The sequence below is a fragment of the Rattus rattus genome, chromosome 2 (genome assembly GCF_011064425.1).
Source record: "Rattus rattus isolate New Zealand chromosome 2, Rrattus_CSIRO_v1, whole genome shotgun sequence".
Lineage (NCBI taxonomy): Eukaryota > Metazoa > Chordata > Mammalia > Rodentia > Muridae > Rattus > Rattus rattus.
In genome coordinates, this window is record NC_046155.1 from 10,277,531 (window position 1) to 10,292,653 (window position 15,123).

General features: G+C 50.0%; 1 protein-coding gene across 1 annotated transcript in view; it reads right to left on the reverse strand.

Annotated features, from left to right (window-relative positions):
- The window catches only part of Cd6 (CD6 molecule), a 37,357-nt gene that overhangs the window by 3,680 nt on the left and 18,554 nt on the right, over positions 1-15,123 (reverse strand). Inside the window, 6 exon segments of the mRNA XM_032891634.1 lie at positions 251-391; positions 2,051-2,113; positions 3,394-3,696; positions 3,974-4,285; positions 4,838-5,185; positions 6,032-6,100. Of these exon segments, the coding sequence (XP_032747525.1) occupies positions 251-391; positions 2,051-2,113; positions 3,394-3,696; positions 3,974-4,285; positions 4,838-5,185; positions 6,032-6,100 (1,236 nt within the window).

Genomic DNA, 15,123 nt, shown 5'->3' on the forward strand with positions numbered 1-15,123 from the left:
TTTCAAGTTCCAGGTTCGAGGACACATTTGCTTTACCCACACCCAACACAAACACAGAGTTTGTTTCTCCCAAGAAGCCTCCACTACTGGGCATGCTGGGAAAATCCTTCCCACCACCAGGAGGTTTTCCTAAGCCTGAGCTGGGTGGTCCTTGCAGGACCACGTCTCTTCCACACCTCACGTACTGGGGCATGCCGATGCTTCGCAACTGCCATTTTCTGTCCAGAAGCTCTGGGACCGTTATACCTACCATATTGTCCTTTGGCTTTCAAGAGAAGAAAAACTATGAAGATGAGGGAGACAAGAAGGAGAATTCCCAGGACAATGCAGGGAATGAGAAGTGTCAAACTTTGAGAGTCCTTATCCTTCACGCTCACAGGCACAGAAGATTCTGGAAACAGGAAGTTCAATTCAGGCAGGAAAAGAAGCAGATGTGGGCTCCCTTCCCACCTTTCCTTGGCTTTTTAACCCATGAACGGATCCACGTTCCTTCCCACGATTGTCCTCCTCCCTTCTTTTATTCAAATCTTTCCATCTTGGCTTTTAAGAGCCTCATATATGGTAAGTGCTCCGTAATTGTATATTAAATGAGCAATTGACCAAAAGCATTTACTGCCAGAAATTTTCCTTTGCCTACTAGCACACAGCTTGCTCTCCTCCCCAACAGCCCCCCCACCCCTACCTCTCCACTCCCGCCTTCAGCACTAGCTTTTGTTCGGTAGACAGTTATTTAGTACCCCTGTGTGTCAGGCATTATATCCTAGGGTCACAACATTATCTCAGGCCTGAAGGGTCTGCCAAGAGGGAAGATCAACAAATTGGGCCACCTGCTTTGGCTGTCTGTGTCTGCTTCCCCAGGGGGAAATACAGCACTCAGCCCTCATTTCCTTCCCTTTTCTTCCTGGCTGCTGACAGGGTGGTTTGGGCTAGGAAGGGAAGGTAGATTTGGTAGCCAGAGCAGTGTGAGTGGTTGTTGAGAGTGGGGGCTTTGGGGTGTAGACGTCAGGAACCCCTGGGACTAAGTGAAGTGTTAACAATGGGCCCACACATGGTGCTCTAGAGGCTGCATCTTTCTTTGCAGTTTGGAGTAGGTGCAACTCTTCACCCTGACTCCAAAAGGGGACGTGGGAGCTGCAGGTTCTGCTAGCCTCATTCCACAGCCTGGACAGCTCCCGGTGTCTTATCCCTGCCGATGCTCTTTATCTATAGCCAGGGTCTCTGGCAGGACTCTGGCCCTTCAGTCTCTCTGCCAAGCCCTGTCCTGGCCATATTGAGGGTCTGAGGCTGGATACGAGTGATCCAGGCAGTGGGGATGGGAACCCAGCCAGTGCTTGGCTTCCAAATGGCTCTTAAAGTGCAGACACATTCTAGGCGTTAGAAAACTCCTTGATGAAATGACCCCATAGCAGTATTCTCAGAAAGATGTCGTGATCACCATCCCCCAGACTCTGAGGCTCAGAGATGTGATGACACACAGCCAGCACACACAGCCCCAGGAGTCAGCCCTGCTGTTGGCATAGCTACACAGATCTGGCAGACAGACCTGACCCAGGTCTGGAAATAGAGTTAAAGTTGGTAGCGCTGGACCACAGGGTGGCTTTCACTCTAACCTCTGAACTCCAGCTTGCTCCTCCTCAGTATTAGGTTGCAGAGAGGCTCTGCTCAGTTGATTCAGGAGGCAGAAAAGATTTGGAAATAATGCATGAGGGCAGTAGACCCCAGGCTCTAAACCTTGCTCACACTGACTGGTGGTCTTGGTACCATCCACTTGGTGGCCATCCAAGTGGTTCCAAAGCATTTGGGACCTTTCTGGCTCAAGGAAGTGTGTGTGTGTGTGTGTGTGTGTGTGTGTGTGTGTGTGTGTGTGTGTGTGTTGCTCTCATAGGTCCTATATGGCTGTGGTCCTCTATGGAAGGATGTCCCTTGAGGGGCTAGTTCATTCATAGGATTGGGGGTCCTAGAAAAAAGCCATCAGTCTGTTCCCAGGAAGACAGCCATGTCTGTATGAACCCACATGCACACCTGCACTGCTGGGAAAAGCTACACTCACCTATGGTGACCGGAACTCTGGAAGGCACTTCAGAAGTCGACAGATTGGGATGTCTCTGGGAGCCTGTTGGAAGGTATCACACATTCACTTAGTGAGTTTACTGAGTACCTACTATGCACCTAGAAACTGAACAAGACAGACAAGTGCCCTAGAACCATGGGATATTCCCATTAGGGACATAAGGGTACAGAAACAGCCCAGGTTGCCAGCCATGGGAGGGTCCCCTGGAAAACTGGCCGGGCAATACTTCAGTTAAAATGGGGATGGTAGAACCATTTCTTCTGCCTATGTAGGCTGCTGCAGACCCTCTGTCCCTTCTCTACTCAACTTTCAGTTTGTTGTTTGGGACCTCGGGACCTGGGGAGCTTTGTCCTCATTAGCATAATCCACATCCCCTTCTAACCGCTTCCAAGGGTATGCAGCTTACATAGCCCATTAGCTCTAGCCTCCATTAGCTGTAGTCTCCAGCTACCTGGAGAAGCATCCTCTATTCTGAGGCCACAGAAGTTGAGGAACTGTCCCAGTCCTGGCTGGTAAACAGCAGGGTTGGAGCTCAGAGTCAGGGGTCTGAACTCCACAGGGAGGTCAACACTGTGTTCCCACTGGGCGGAACCTCAATTTCACACTATCAGCTTCTGCAATTGGAATAATGGCCTCACTGTGTATGACAACATGTCAAGAGTTTGAACAATAATTTATTTTTAGTTTCTTTCACCACGCCAAACATATCAGAATTTTAGATGTTCCTTTCTTTCCTCTCGCCTTCCCTTCTTTCCTTCCTCGAGGTGTTGAGGTTTGAACCCAGTGGTCTTCCACTGAGCTACACTTCCAGACTGCATTTATTTGTCATTGTGGTCTGTAAGACACCAATGCTGTGACTTGCCAGTGTGGTCTGAGAATTGGTGAAGGGGAGTAGAAGCCACCTCCGACAGTGGGTCTAAGGCTAAAGTGAAACAAGCTACCGAGAGCTCGGCAGTGCTCGGCATGTGATTTATAGCTCCAGCTGCTGGCTCATGCGTTATTAATATCCGTGTTTCCCAATCTGGCTTTCCCCCGAAATCATCACATTTGGGATAACAAGTTGACTTCACCTACTGAACCAATTGCAACAGATAGGGAACACCAATTACTTAGCACATAATAATGACTTCCTTGATAAATACTGAACCCACAAATTTGGGTCTGAACTGACCATATCTCAGAAAAAAAAATCCCGATCCATTAGTTAGTGTCTTGCACAGGCAAGTGCAGTGGTCCTTCTTGGATCAGTATACGGCAGCTGTAGGCAGACGGAATTTGTGGACTAAATCTAGTGGTGGAGGGGCTGGGGAAGGAAGGAATACCTGAGCAGACAACCCTTGCGGCCAGCGACTGACTGCACAAGTTGGAATTGTTGAACCGCCAGGAGCAGGTGCTGAGGGTGAGCTCCTCCCCTTTACAGGAGTAGTACATTCTGCCTGCCAGGGAGTGTGGCAGCCCCTTGGGCCGGTCCACTTCTGATCCACAACCCAAGGACTGACAGAGCACTTTGGCCTCGGATGGGTACCATTCGCTGTCACACACGGTGCTCCAGACACCCCGGAAGTACACTTCCACTTGCCCTTCGCAGGAGTCAACACCTCCAGTCAGGCGCCAGGACTGGTGCTCTGTGGGCAGGTGATGGATGTCAGGGCAGAGAAGAACCCACACGGTCCTGCGTGTTTTCTCTCCTGCATCTGTGACCCCTTTGTATACCCCACAGACTCTGGCCCACTCTAGATCCCGGCTGCTCGAAACCAAGGCTGTGCACAGGCAGAAGCAGCTGCATCTGGAGGGATGTTAGGATCACTTTACTAACACCCGCCGTTGTTGTGGATCTACACAAGAAGCGCAGGCCAAACAGAACCCCGTGGTAAACATATTCTGTCCTCCAGGCTCACTGACCTGAGCACACCACTCCTGCATCCTCCTTGTGACCGCAGTACTGGTCTCCTGGCCGCCCCGGGCAGTCCCACAGGTAGGCCTCGGTCCCAGAGCAGTTCACTTGGTCACGGTGGATGGGTCCTTGGCCTGGGGTGAAGTGCAAGCCGGCCAGTGCCTTCACTGCCCAGCCACACTTCAGTTGCTTACACACTACGTTTGCATCATCCAGGTCCCACGTGTCATCGCACACTGTTCCCCATTCACCATGCTGCAGCATCTCCACGCGGCCAGCGCAGCGACTGCCACCATCCACTAACCGCACAGCCTGGTTCTCTGGGGGGTGGGAAGGTTTTAGATGGTTAGGGGTGGGGGCAGGAAGAGTGGGGCATTGGACTCTGAGGGAGTGGCTGTAACCTGGAGGGTTTTGGAGTCCCTTCTAAACTGAGAACCCAATCAGTGGGCGTGGTTTTAAGATAATGTGGGAGGAACTTGAAATGCAGGAGGAAGGACTGAAGACCGTGTAGGTGTGGCCTTGGCTACCAAGCCTTAGCCAAAGGCAGCCTCAGAAATGTGGCGAATTACCTACTTGGAGGGAAGGCTGGACACGTCCCATTAAGGAAGGAGGCAGAGAATACACAACAACTAGGTTAGGATAGAGGACCAAAGGGAACTAAGTGGATGCTCAGGAGACCTAGCAGGGGAGGAGTCTGCAGACCACATTCGGAAGCGACACTCCGATCTGGGAATGACCTAATTTGATGAGGGCACGGACGTGGGACACTTGAGTTTGCATGACTTGGGAAGCTGGCGGGGTGGACGTCTGGAAGTTTGGCTGCAATGTTTAAAACCTAAAGTGTAGGGTAGGTAGGGGGCAGGCACTTGTACCTGCACAGGTGACCCACACCAGCCGCCTGTCGCTGCTGCACTCGTGGTCCTCCACCTTGCAGAGCTGCCAATTGGCTCCGCGGCATCTCACAGTTGGTGCCCCCGCCCATGTCGTATTCCTGGAGCTGCTAGTGTTCCGGGAAGTGGCTCCTGGTGGACGCTCAGAGGTGGGTGGCGCCAGGTGGGTAAAGTTTCCCAAATCGCCACAGCCCAGCGCGTTGCACGCAGCCCCTGTAGCAGCCTGGTTCCAGTGCCCTGCACACACAGGCTCCCAGGACTCTAGTAGAACCTGCACAAATCCACTGCAGCGACTGCTCCCGTTCACCAGGCGAATCCCCAGCTGCTCCTCTGGAAGGGTCAAAAGCGAGTTGAAACTTCATCAGATTTTTGTTCCCACACCAGGGTCGGATGACACCCCTATACCATGTTTCATGACCTTGGCCAAGACCCCTCCCTGCTCTGGGCCTCAGGCCTTCCTGCTGCTAGGTTACCTCATGGAAGGACCAGGGAACTTCAAGACCTAACCCTAGCATTCAATTGAGGGAAAAGATGAGGCTCAAAAATGGCTCCAGAGTGTAGTGAGGCTTAGACCAGAGGTTGGGTCCCACAATCCCCTCTCTGGTGCCACTGTCTCCATCAGAACCTTTTGTAACAGAAAGGCAAGGTTTTGGCTCAGGGGGCCTGTTGGACCAAAAATCCCTTTCTTGGTTCCTCAGCTACACTAAAGGGCACGACATGAGGAGACCTGCAGTTGCAGTGGTAGTGGATGACCTTCCTATAGGAACCTCTCTTAGGTCCCAGTTACCTTTCTATAGGAATGACCTGTCCATTTCTACTCCCCAGAATGCACCCCACTGCTGCCTCACAGCTGTGCACAGAGTAGGGCCTCAATATGCTCATGGAGAGGAAATGAAAGACTGGGCTGGCAGTGCTCATCCCCCACCACAAACTCTAGCTTCCTCTGCACAAATCCCTTTAGTATCTTGTGCGTAAAGGAGACTCTCAAATACAGGAGTTCTCACGCCTCAAGGAGAGCCTACTGGTGAAACCCACATTCCTGGACAAAGAGGAAGAAGTGATCTTGAGAGTCAGAGGACTTCTTTAGCACCTGAAAACCCACTGTCCTTGTTACCCCAGACCCAGTCTACTTGGTCCCAGAGAGTTGACTGTAGTGCCTGAACATGGCTTGCTTACCTGGGTCCGAGGACATATTTGGGATGCTGCCATTTCTGTGCTGGTCAGAGGGGGCTGGAGTTGGGAGACCTGAAATGAACCAACCAGGGTGGATAAGGATGCTCCAGCATGAGGGCCAAAGAAATGCTCTAATGACAGGGGCCTGCTGAGGCTTGTGGGAAAACATGGTCCTCAGCCTTGGTTCCTTTGCTCCCCTCAGGGTAGAGAAGATTCTCAAACCATATGGGAACCGCTGAGCTACAGAGTGCTTTCAGACAGCGAGGAACTTACTTTCTCTTAGGACCTGTTCCAGGTCTTTGCACACTGCAATCCATTTACTCTCAGCAGCACAGCATGGCGTATTGTTAGCCATCATCATACAGATCAGAAAGGGAGACCCAAGTGATGCAAATCCATTGCTGGTGCCACACAGGGAGCATCTGTCCCTTCAGAGTCATATCTGCCCACTCTGTCCCAGGAGGTTGACCTCAACATCGGCCTAGGGCTTGGGCTTTCTGGGACTTCCAGACTATAGAAGCCACAACAGAGCTGACAGAGAGGAAGGAGACGAGAAGCATGTCCCCCTGGCTTCCTCCCTATGTGGTCCCTTGAGCAGACTGTTCCTTATCTGAAAACCATAGCTTCTTTCATAGAAAAGCCTCTTCTCGACTGTCTCCCTCTGGGTCTCCCTGATCATTCTCCTGTCTAGGGTCCAGAGAAGTCCCAGGGCATTGCCCTTGTAGACACAGCCCTTCCTCTCTAGGCCTCTCCATGACCCTGACAGGAAGTAATCGGGCCTTTAATTGCAAGTCTTCACCAACTCATCCTTTTTTGCTGCCCAGCTTGACCTAGATGGGGCAATGACTCAGAATTCAAAGCACAAACTCCGCAGTGGCTGTAACACTCAGAGCAAGAATTCAGATGTGCACGAGTGAGGATTGCATAATTTGGCAGAATTCTGGTTCCCACAGCAACGAGCCCAGTGCCCCGGTGTGGCTTTCAATATTTCTGCATATGCAGGGAGAAGGAGCAGAAGGGAGGGTTGGGTTCGTGGCTGGGATGGGGAGCTGTGTCTGCATGTTAGCTGTTAGCATGTGGTTGAGACTGTATCCATCTCTGTGTGTGTGTGTGTGTGTGTGTGTGTGTGTGTGTGTGTGTGTGTGTGTGTAAAACCATGTTAGGGATTGGGGGGCTCAGCTCACTTTGGTCTCATCTCATTCTCTTGGTACGGACAACCACTTCCTTGCGTGTAGAGGTGCATATTATTTCCCCTAGACCAGAAAGTCCTAGAGGGCAGATCCCAGGTGGGTCTTCCAGGGTGCTCAGCCCAGTGTTTGTTGATTGGCTGATGGAACAGAAGCACAGAGTGGAAACTGCCAGCTCCACGCCCCCCTCCCCGCACCCACCACAAAATCACCAGTTTATTGAAATTAGCTGCACTCGAGAACCGTGAGCTTTGTTTTACAGCCATTGTCACATCATCGGATGCAAAAAAGAACCTGGTTTTTGTGATCTTGATTTTCTGTGTTACCTCGAGCTCTCCTTCCACCATGATCTCTGTTCACACAAGCCCCACGATGGGGCAAGTGCTACCTTTGTGTCACCAACATGTTGCCCAGTCAAACAGTTCACATTTCAAATTGGGTTACTTTTTTTCTTCAATAGAGTGTATTTTGAAAAACAAACCAACCAACCAACCAACCAACCAACCAACCAACCAACAAACATTTGCCTTTCCTATGAGTCTGCCATTAAGATGCCGGGACCATTTTGTACCATTCAAGAGAAAGCAATGGCAGGTGGAGGAGACGGCTCAGCAGGTAGAGACACTCGCTGCCACGTCTGAAGACCTGAGCTCAGGACCCAGGACTCGCAGGGAGGAAGGAGAGAACCAACCTCAAGGGGTTGTCCTCTGACCTCACGCGCACCGTCATGGCACAAACACGTGCAAACAAATACATGCAGTTTCTAAAAAGAAAACAATGTTCAATGCATTTTTATAGAACAGCACAAAACTAACCAGAGTCAACATGTCTGCCCATGGGAAAACTGCTTAGGAAATCTGGTGTGCTCATAGCATGGCATTGGGTGCAGAAGCAGCCCAGAAGAGAAAGAGGCAAATAAAGGCACCCTGGAGGCAGAGGCTGGTGGATTTCTTCGAGTTCAAGGCCAACCTGATCAGTGCAGCACGTTCTGGGGGTGGGGAAGGAGAAGAGAAAGGAAGGAACAAGAAACAGAGCCCTGATGGCCCAAGGGATGCCCATGTGTATTAAGTAGGAAAGGCAAGACACAGAGCAGAAAACAGTGACGGGAGGGCTTGGTCACAGGGTTGTACTTTAGTATACGCGTGTGTGTAAAAGATGCCTACGAGAACAGAGAGAGCACACTGAAACGCAAAGCACCTTCAGATTGCTTGTGTGAAATGGACAACAGTGTTCCAATCTGCATATTATGATTAAGGAAAGTCCCAGGGCTGGGGATGTGGCTCAGTAGAGTGAGCTCCTAACATGTCCTGGGTTCCATCCCCAATGGGACAGGCAGAGACACCGAGGAGAAGGTTCCAGAGGAAGGTGCCACCAAAGGGACTCTGAACACAGGAAGGACAAAGCACAAAGGAAGCCAGGAGCAGTGTTAGCCCATGGGCCCAGCACCCAAGAGGCTGAGAGGGGAAAATAGAAAATTTCAAGTCAGTCCATGCTACACAGCAGGACCCTTTCTCAGAAAGTAAAATAAAATCTAAACGAACTTGCAGAAGAACCCAGATGGGGTGGTGCACATCTGTAATTCCAGCACTTCAGAGGTAGAGGCAGGAGGATTACAAGTTCAGGATCATTCTTAGCTACATAGTGAGACCCAGTTTCAAAACAACAGCAAAGCCCACAGAAGAGTCTGAGGAACTAGGACTCTGGTTTATCTTGTGTCACTGAGGCCCATGGGTTCCTGTAAGCATCTCAGGGGGGGATGTTAGAGAGGCACAGGGAGGAGTCTATGAAAGAGAAGCGGAGATCCCACTGGCCATCCCAACATTGGAGCGAATTGAGTAACTGGACTCTTGGGTCTCCTCCCTTGAGTAAGCTGTTGTATATGTCAGTTAGGTGCCAGCTACAGTCCAAGGCACCTACGGCCACTGGCGCAACCTGAGATGCTGAGAAAATCATGGGTGTGGAATAAAGTGGAAGGTTTCATGCTGGGGAGGAGGCAGGGTAAGAGTTGGAACGGGGGCTGTGATATGAGATTGGATTTACAGAAAGAACCTGTGGGAAGTGTGCCATGTGTCACTGCTGGAACCATGGTTAGAAACACTGGGAAGTGTTTGTAAGCACCCACGACAGCAGCAAGCCAAGCCAGCAGCTACTGCACTTCTGCTTCTGGGCACTTAACCTGCAGAAGTAGCCTTGAGGGCTCAAGTGGGAGCACAGAGCCAGAGCCTGCCTGAGTTGTGCAAGGCCTTTTGTTGGGTTGAAGGGAGTGGGGCTAGAGGACAAAAGAAAGGGCGGGGGGACTTCTGGATGCAATTCGCCATGGAAATCGGAGTCTGTAATTGGGACTAGTGGTTGGAGTGTCCTTTCAGCTACTGGGGCAGGTCACCGACCCCCTCTGAGACTCAGGTGACCCCTTTACAAGCTTACCTTAGTCTCACTATGTTATAGGCTTGTGGTAAAGATGAATCAATATGGCATTTAGTCACCCAGGGCCTGTAATGGGGACAGAGTGCTCCCATATGTGTTGTCATTACAGATAAAAACAGGCTGTTTTTCATCACGCTAAAACCAAAGCACACCAAAATACACACACACACACACACACACACACACACACACACACACACACACACACACACTGAAGACAGCTAAATTCTCTGAAAGCCACTGGGGGACTGGCTAGAAACACACAGCACATTAAAAATACGTGTCATAAACTATTTATAAAGGGTTTTTAATGATAGGGTGGGGGTTGCAATAGAACAGCAAGTGGTTGAAGGCCGGTTCACAGATTTCCGTTCTTCCCCAGACCTTGCTAGCCCCTGGCCCAGTTCTAGCCTGTGGAGATCTTCCAGAGACCCTGAAGGGTTCAGGATCAATCTTCTGTCATGCTCACTAATGGCAGCTGGAGCTTTTCTTTGTGGACAGAGCCGAGAGAATGACATAGTTATTTTGGTCGTGAGCTGATAATGGCATCAGTCCTTCCTGTGAAGGTTAATGTTGACCAGATAGAGAAGCATCTAGAAAGTTAGGAAATCAGATAAAGGTGCTGGCTTCCAAGGCTTTCAGCCTGAGTTTGGTACCTGGGGTCCATATGACAGGAGAGAACAGATGCCTGCAAGTCGTCCTCTGACCATCCCAACCACACCCACACAAAATAAATAAAAAAGATATTAAAGATGGCGATTTTTTTAGGTATGTCTGAGGACATTTCCCAAGAGGATTCACTAAGGGAAGGGACCTCTCCTGAATGTGGGTGGCCTCATCCCATCGGCTGGGCACCTGAGATCCTGCATAGAATAGAATGGGAAAGAAGAACAAGCCAGTGAGAGCAACTATGTGCTCTCTCTCTCTCTCTCTCTCTCTCTCTCTCTCTCTCTCTCTCTCTCTCTCTCTCTCTCTCTTCCCTGACCACCATGTAGCGAATGGCTCCACCCTTCCAAGTGCTCCCTGACATGAAGGATTGACACCCCCGAAACTGTAAGCCCAGACCAATCTCTGCTCCCTTAATTCATCTTCGAATGTGTGTGCCACGGCCACAGAAAGCCCGGCCGGCACAGCCCTGCTCTGTAAGCTACACACGGGCAGCATCCTGATCCTTTTTGCTGGCCGAGTGCACTGGGCAGAGCCTCACCCAAAAGGGATGCTGAGAGGATAGGAAAAGATGGAGCTCAGTCTTTGCCAGTGAGGAAAGACCCTCAGAAAAAGAAAACACATTCTCCCTGGTGAGTTTCTCTCTCTCTGCTTGCTTTGTGTTCTTCTAAAATGTCCAGGTACTCTACATCAAAATAAAAACGAATTCACCCACTCACTCACTCATCCTCAGATAAGTGCACCGGGTGTGCTCACAGCTCTGGTAAAATGAGTTTGTGTGCTGGCTATCCAGGCATTCTGCTCACGTGACCCTGTAAATAAAGCTAGAGCAAACCATATGGCCAGGTGAACCAAAGCCAACTCCCTCCTGGGAAGAAACAGCTCCTACAATTGCAAGATCTGGGCGTTTTCCCTGGAAATGTCAGTATTCTCTAGCGGAAGGCACTGTGGGGATCATCAGGCTAAGCATTGGCAGGTTGGGGATCTCGGTTGGTTCTCGTTATTACCTTGCTGTGTGGCCCCTGTTTTCTCACTGGTATAATGAGTCGATGACCATTTCAATCCTCTCCACCCCTTACATTCTTTGATAGTTAGATTAAAATCTAAAACAAGAGAGATCAACTACTGAGCTCTCACTTCGATTCTTATAGACGTAGCTGTCCTTCCTCTGTTTCGCATGGAAGATGGACTGGAGACCTCCCAAGAGCTCTCCTGAATGAGCCCCTTATCAGAACTGTGTCACTATCAAGTACACAGACACAGTAAGTTTCGGCAAATGGTCTAGGGACCTTGTTACAGCTGGGCAGTAATGAGGGCAAGATTTGAACCTGAGAAATCCAGCTCTTGAAGCTCCTGGCTGAACCCAAGTACAGGCAGGACAGCTCTTTACACACTTGGCATCCCATTGCAAGGCTAGGCCACTGTCACTGCGTGTGGAGTGTTCACAGCCTGAAGGCCACCAAGTACATAGATCTGAGAAGACTGTTTTAGTCCTTCATTTGGACCTACCTTTAGAAGATTGTCCTGTCCCACCGATTCACTTCTCCAGCCCAGGAACACAGTTTTGAAAAGCACTGTGATCACCATATTCCACAGCAGAAGATGTTCACTGGCTTGGCATCGTTCATGCTTCCCTGAAGTCTAAGGGTCCCCTTCCCTTTCTGCCAATGAGGCCAGGGAGATGAAAAGGGCAGTTCAGAACCTCTACTGTGGGATCCTCACAGTCCAACAGGCTTTGGGTATCCCCTGCCCCAACGGAAGACAGGGAGAATAAGTGAGCCAGGTCTCCTCAGTGCTGAGAAACAAGCCTGTTCCTGCTCGCCAATGTGGACAGCAAGCCCATTAACATCCACTGACCTCAGCTTCATGCTGGGAGCTGGGGCGGTGTGAAGGAGATAAGCAGAAATGGAGCGATATAGAAGCAGCATGACGTTTCCAGAGCAGCAATTCATCCATGTCTCTTCTGCTCTCAGGACATTCTCTCTCTCTCTCTCTCTCTCTCTCTCTCTCTCTCTCTCTCTCTCTCTCTCTCTCTCTCCATGATTTAGAAAAGGGACACTTGGGGAGAGACAAACAGTGATTTAAACCATCACTGACAATTACCACAATTACCAGCTACATGACCTGGCAAAGTCACTAAGCCTGGCTGGCTATAACCTGGCACTGGGCACACACACGGTGCCTTGGATTTGCTTTGGAGGGTGATGTATGGGAAATATTGAGGGCTTGGGACATGGCCACCACTGTTATTACTCTTCACTCCGAGGCTCCGATCTCACTTCTCTAGTGCAACCCCAAGTGGATTTGAGAGTGCAGAGGACGATTAATTATATATTCCGTCCTTGACATCATGTGATTTTGAAGCCTCTCAGCCTTTGTCTCTGCACAAGAACAATCCCACTCTCCCAAGGCCACATGCTCTCCTCCCCACCTCCCCACCTCCCCACCTCTCCTCTTAATCATCTCAGAGCTGCCTGTCTTGCACAACTTAGCTGCTGGTTTCCCTGACTCTGCAAACATGGCATCCGCTGTTCCTGAAGAGGAGATGTGGGCTCCAGTTGCCATGGTAACGGGAGTTTCTTTATATGAAAAGACTCCCTTTTTGGCCTCCAAACCTGCTCAGCTTGCACCTACTTTGCAGCTACCAGACTGTAAGATGAGAGCTACTTCACAGAGAATAAAGAACACTTGAAATAAAATTCCCAAGGAGCAGGAGGGAGGCTTTGCCTCCACGCGAGCTCAGCAGCCAGCATTCCTGGCTGTTCCTTTGTCTCGCACCTTTGCTCTTCACTAAGGATCCAGCCTACAGAGGTTAGAGAAAAGTCCAGGTCTCCTCCTAGCATCTCACTCACTGGGAGATCTTAGACGAGTCTTGGTATCTGGTTGGGGGAAAACCATCTGTCCTAGCAGATGTTGCAAAGCAGAAGGAATATCAGATTGGAATTAAATATGAGAGGATTCGAAACAAGCCTTGGGGCTAGAGCTGTATCTGTGCAAAGCGAGGACATGACCACTCCAAGGTATGACTGAGGGAAGGTTCTTGCTGTCGATATGAGGCAGAGGATTCGGGAAAGTATTAGACTAAGCATGGCCAGTAGACTCTACCAGACCATGAGAGGAGGGGCAGGAGAGAGTGAGAGAGGAAGAGAAGAGCAAAAGGAGGGCCGAGACAGAGGGCCAGGAGCCGAGAGAGCCAGGGGAGCACATGGCCACTGTAGCAGGGTTAATAGGAATGAGAAGTCCGTGACTGGGAGAGGCAGGGGGCAGGGTGAGGAGAGCTGAGAGGAGGCAGGTTGCCAGCAAGGACTCCATAATGGGTACTTGCAGTGCTGGGAGAGCCTGGAGGTCACGGCATTCTGGTATGCTAATAGTACCTGAGTTAGCCATTTGTCCCCAGTTTCTTTCAGACCTGACAGTAGCTCAGTTGGGAGAGTCCTTGCCTGGTATTCATAGGACCCGGGGAGGTTCCATCCCCACCATCGCACAAACAGATGTGGTGGTGCACACCGGTACACTTAGCACTCAGCGGGTTGGGGGAAGAGGATGACAAACTCAAGGTCATATTTAGCTACTTCCTGAGTTAGAGACCAGCTTAGGTTACATGAGGCCCTGTCTCAAAACAGCATTTATTTTAATATGCTCAGTTTTCCCTTCCGGTGGAGTGACCTCAGGCAAGTCTCTTCACGTGCTGTTCCTCATGGGTATAAAAAACGTCACAGGACTGATGCATGATCACAAGAAGAACCCATTCAAGGTACTGACTCTGAGCGCCTGATGTGATAGATACATATGCGCAGATATGTCTGGTGGGTGGGGAAGGCAGATTGTACCCTAAATATACAGGATGTCCCTATATTTATCATAGAAAGAGCACAGAAAAGGGCTGGTGATGAGTCCTTGCAAAAACTCAAGATGTTGGAAATCATATCTTCGAGTGTGTGTGTGTGTGTGTGTGTGTGTGTGTGTGTGTGTGTCCCTATGGTATGGGGTGTTTCCATGCTGATGCATGCAAGGGATGCTCACTGTGAACACAAGAAAGGGAGAAGCAATATGACAGCCTCCCTGTTGTGTGTAGTCGTAGTGTGTTGTATGCAGACTAGATTGAAGTAGTCCACTGGCACATCTTCAGAACACAGGGTGAGTGTTTAGAACAGCATGTCCCATAACACATCATACATACTGTCTATACCACGTGCACTCTTTTTTTTTTTTAAATAAATGTGAACCTGTTACTCAGCCTCTTGTTTTTGTTTCTTAAGGCTTATTTATTTTATGTTATCCTCAGACACACCAGAAGACGGCATGAAATCCCATTACAGATGGTTCTGAGCCACCATGTGGTTGCTGGGAATTGAAGTCAGGACCTCTGGAAGAGCAGTCAGTGCTCTTCACTACCGAGCCATCTAGTCTTGGTATCTTTGAAAAACACAGAACTATTATAAGAATATAGGTGTGGGATATGGGGCCGCGTCGAACTGTCGGCAATTTGCTTCGTGCTCTAGCAGAGGCAGGAGTTTGCCAGCTGCAGATAGTTTCTGCGATTGTGCGACGTTTGGGATTTTAGGGACTTTTCAGAGGTTAAATAAGAGAGGCAGGGTGGATTTTGGTTGGTTGGTTGGTTGTTGGTTTTTCTGGTTGGTTGTGGTTTGTTAAGTAGTCATGTGCACAGAAGAAACAACAGAAGAAATTAGATATCCTGACAGCAAAGATCAAACTTGCCCCCAAGGAACTCAGTACCCCTTATCAGCAGGAAGTAGTCTAACGATAGCATCACCTTCTTTCCAACCCTTGGCTTTATTCAGGGATCTCATTCCTTTC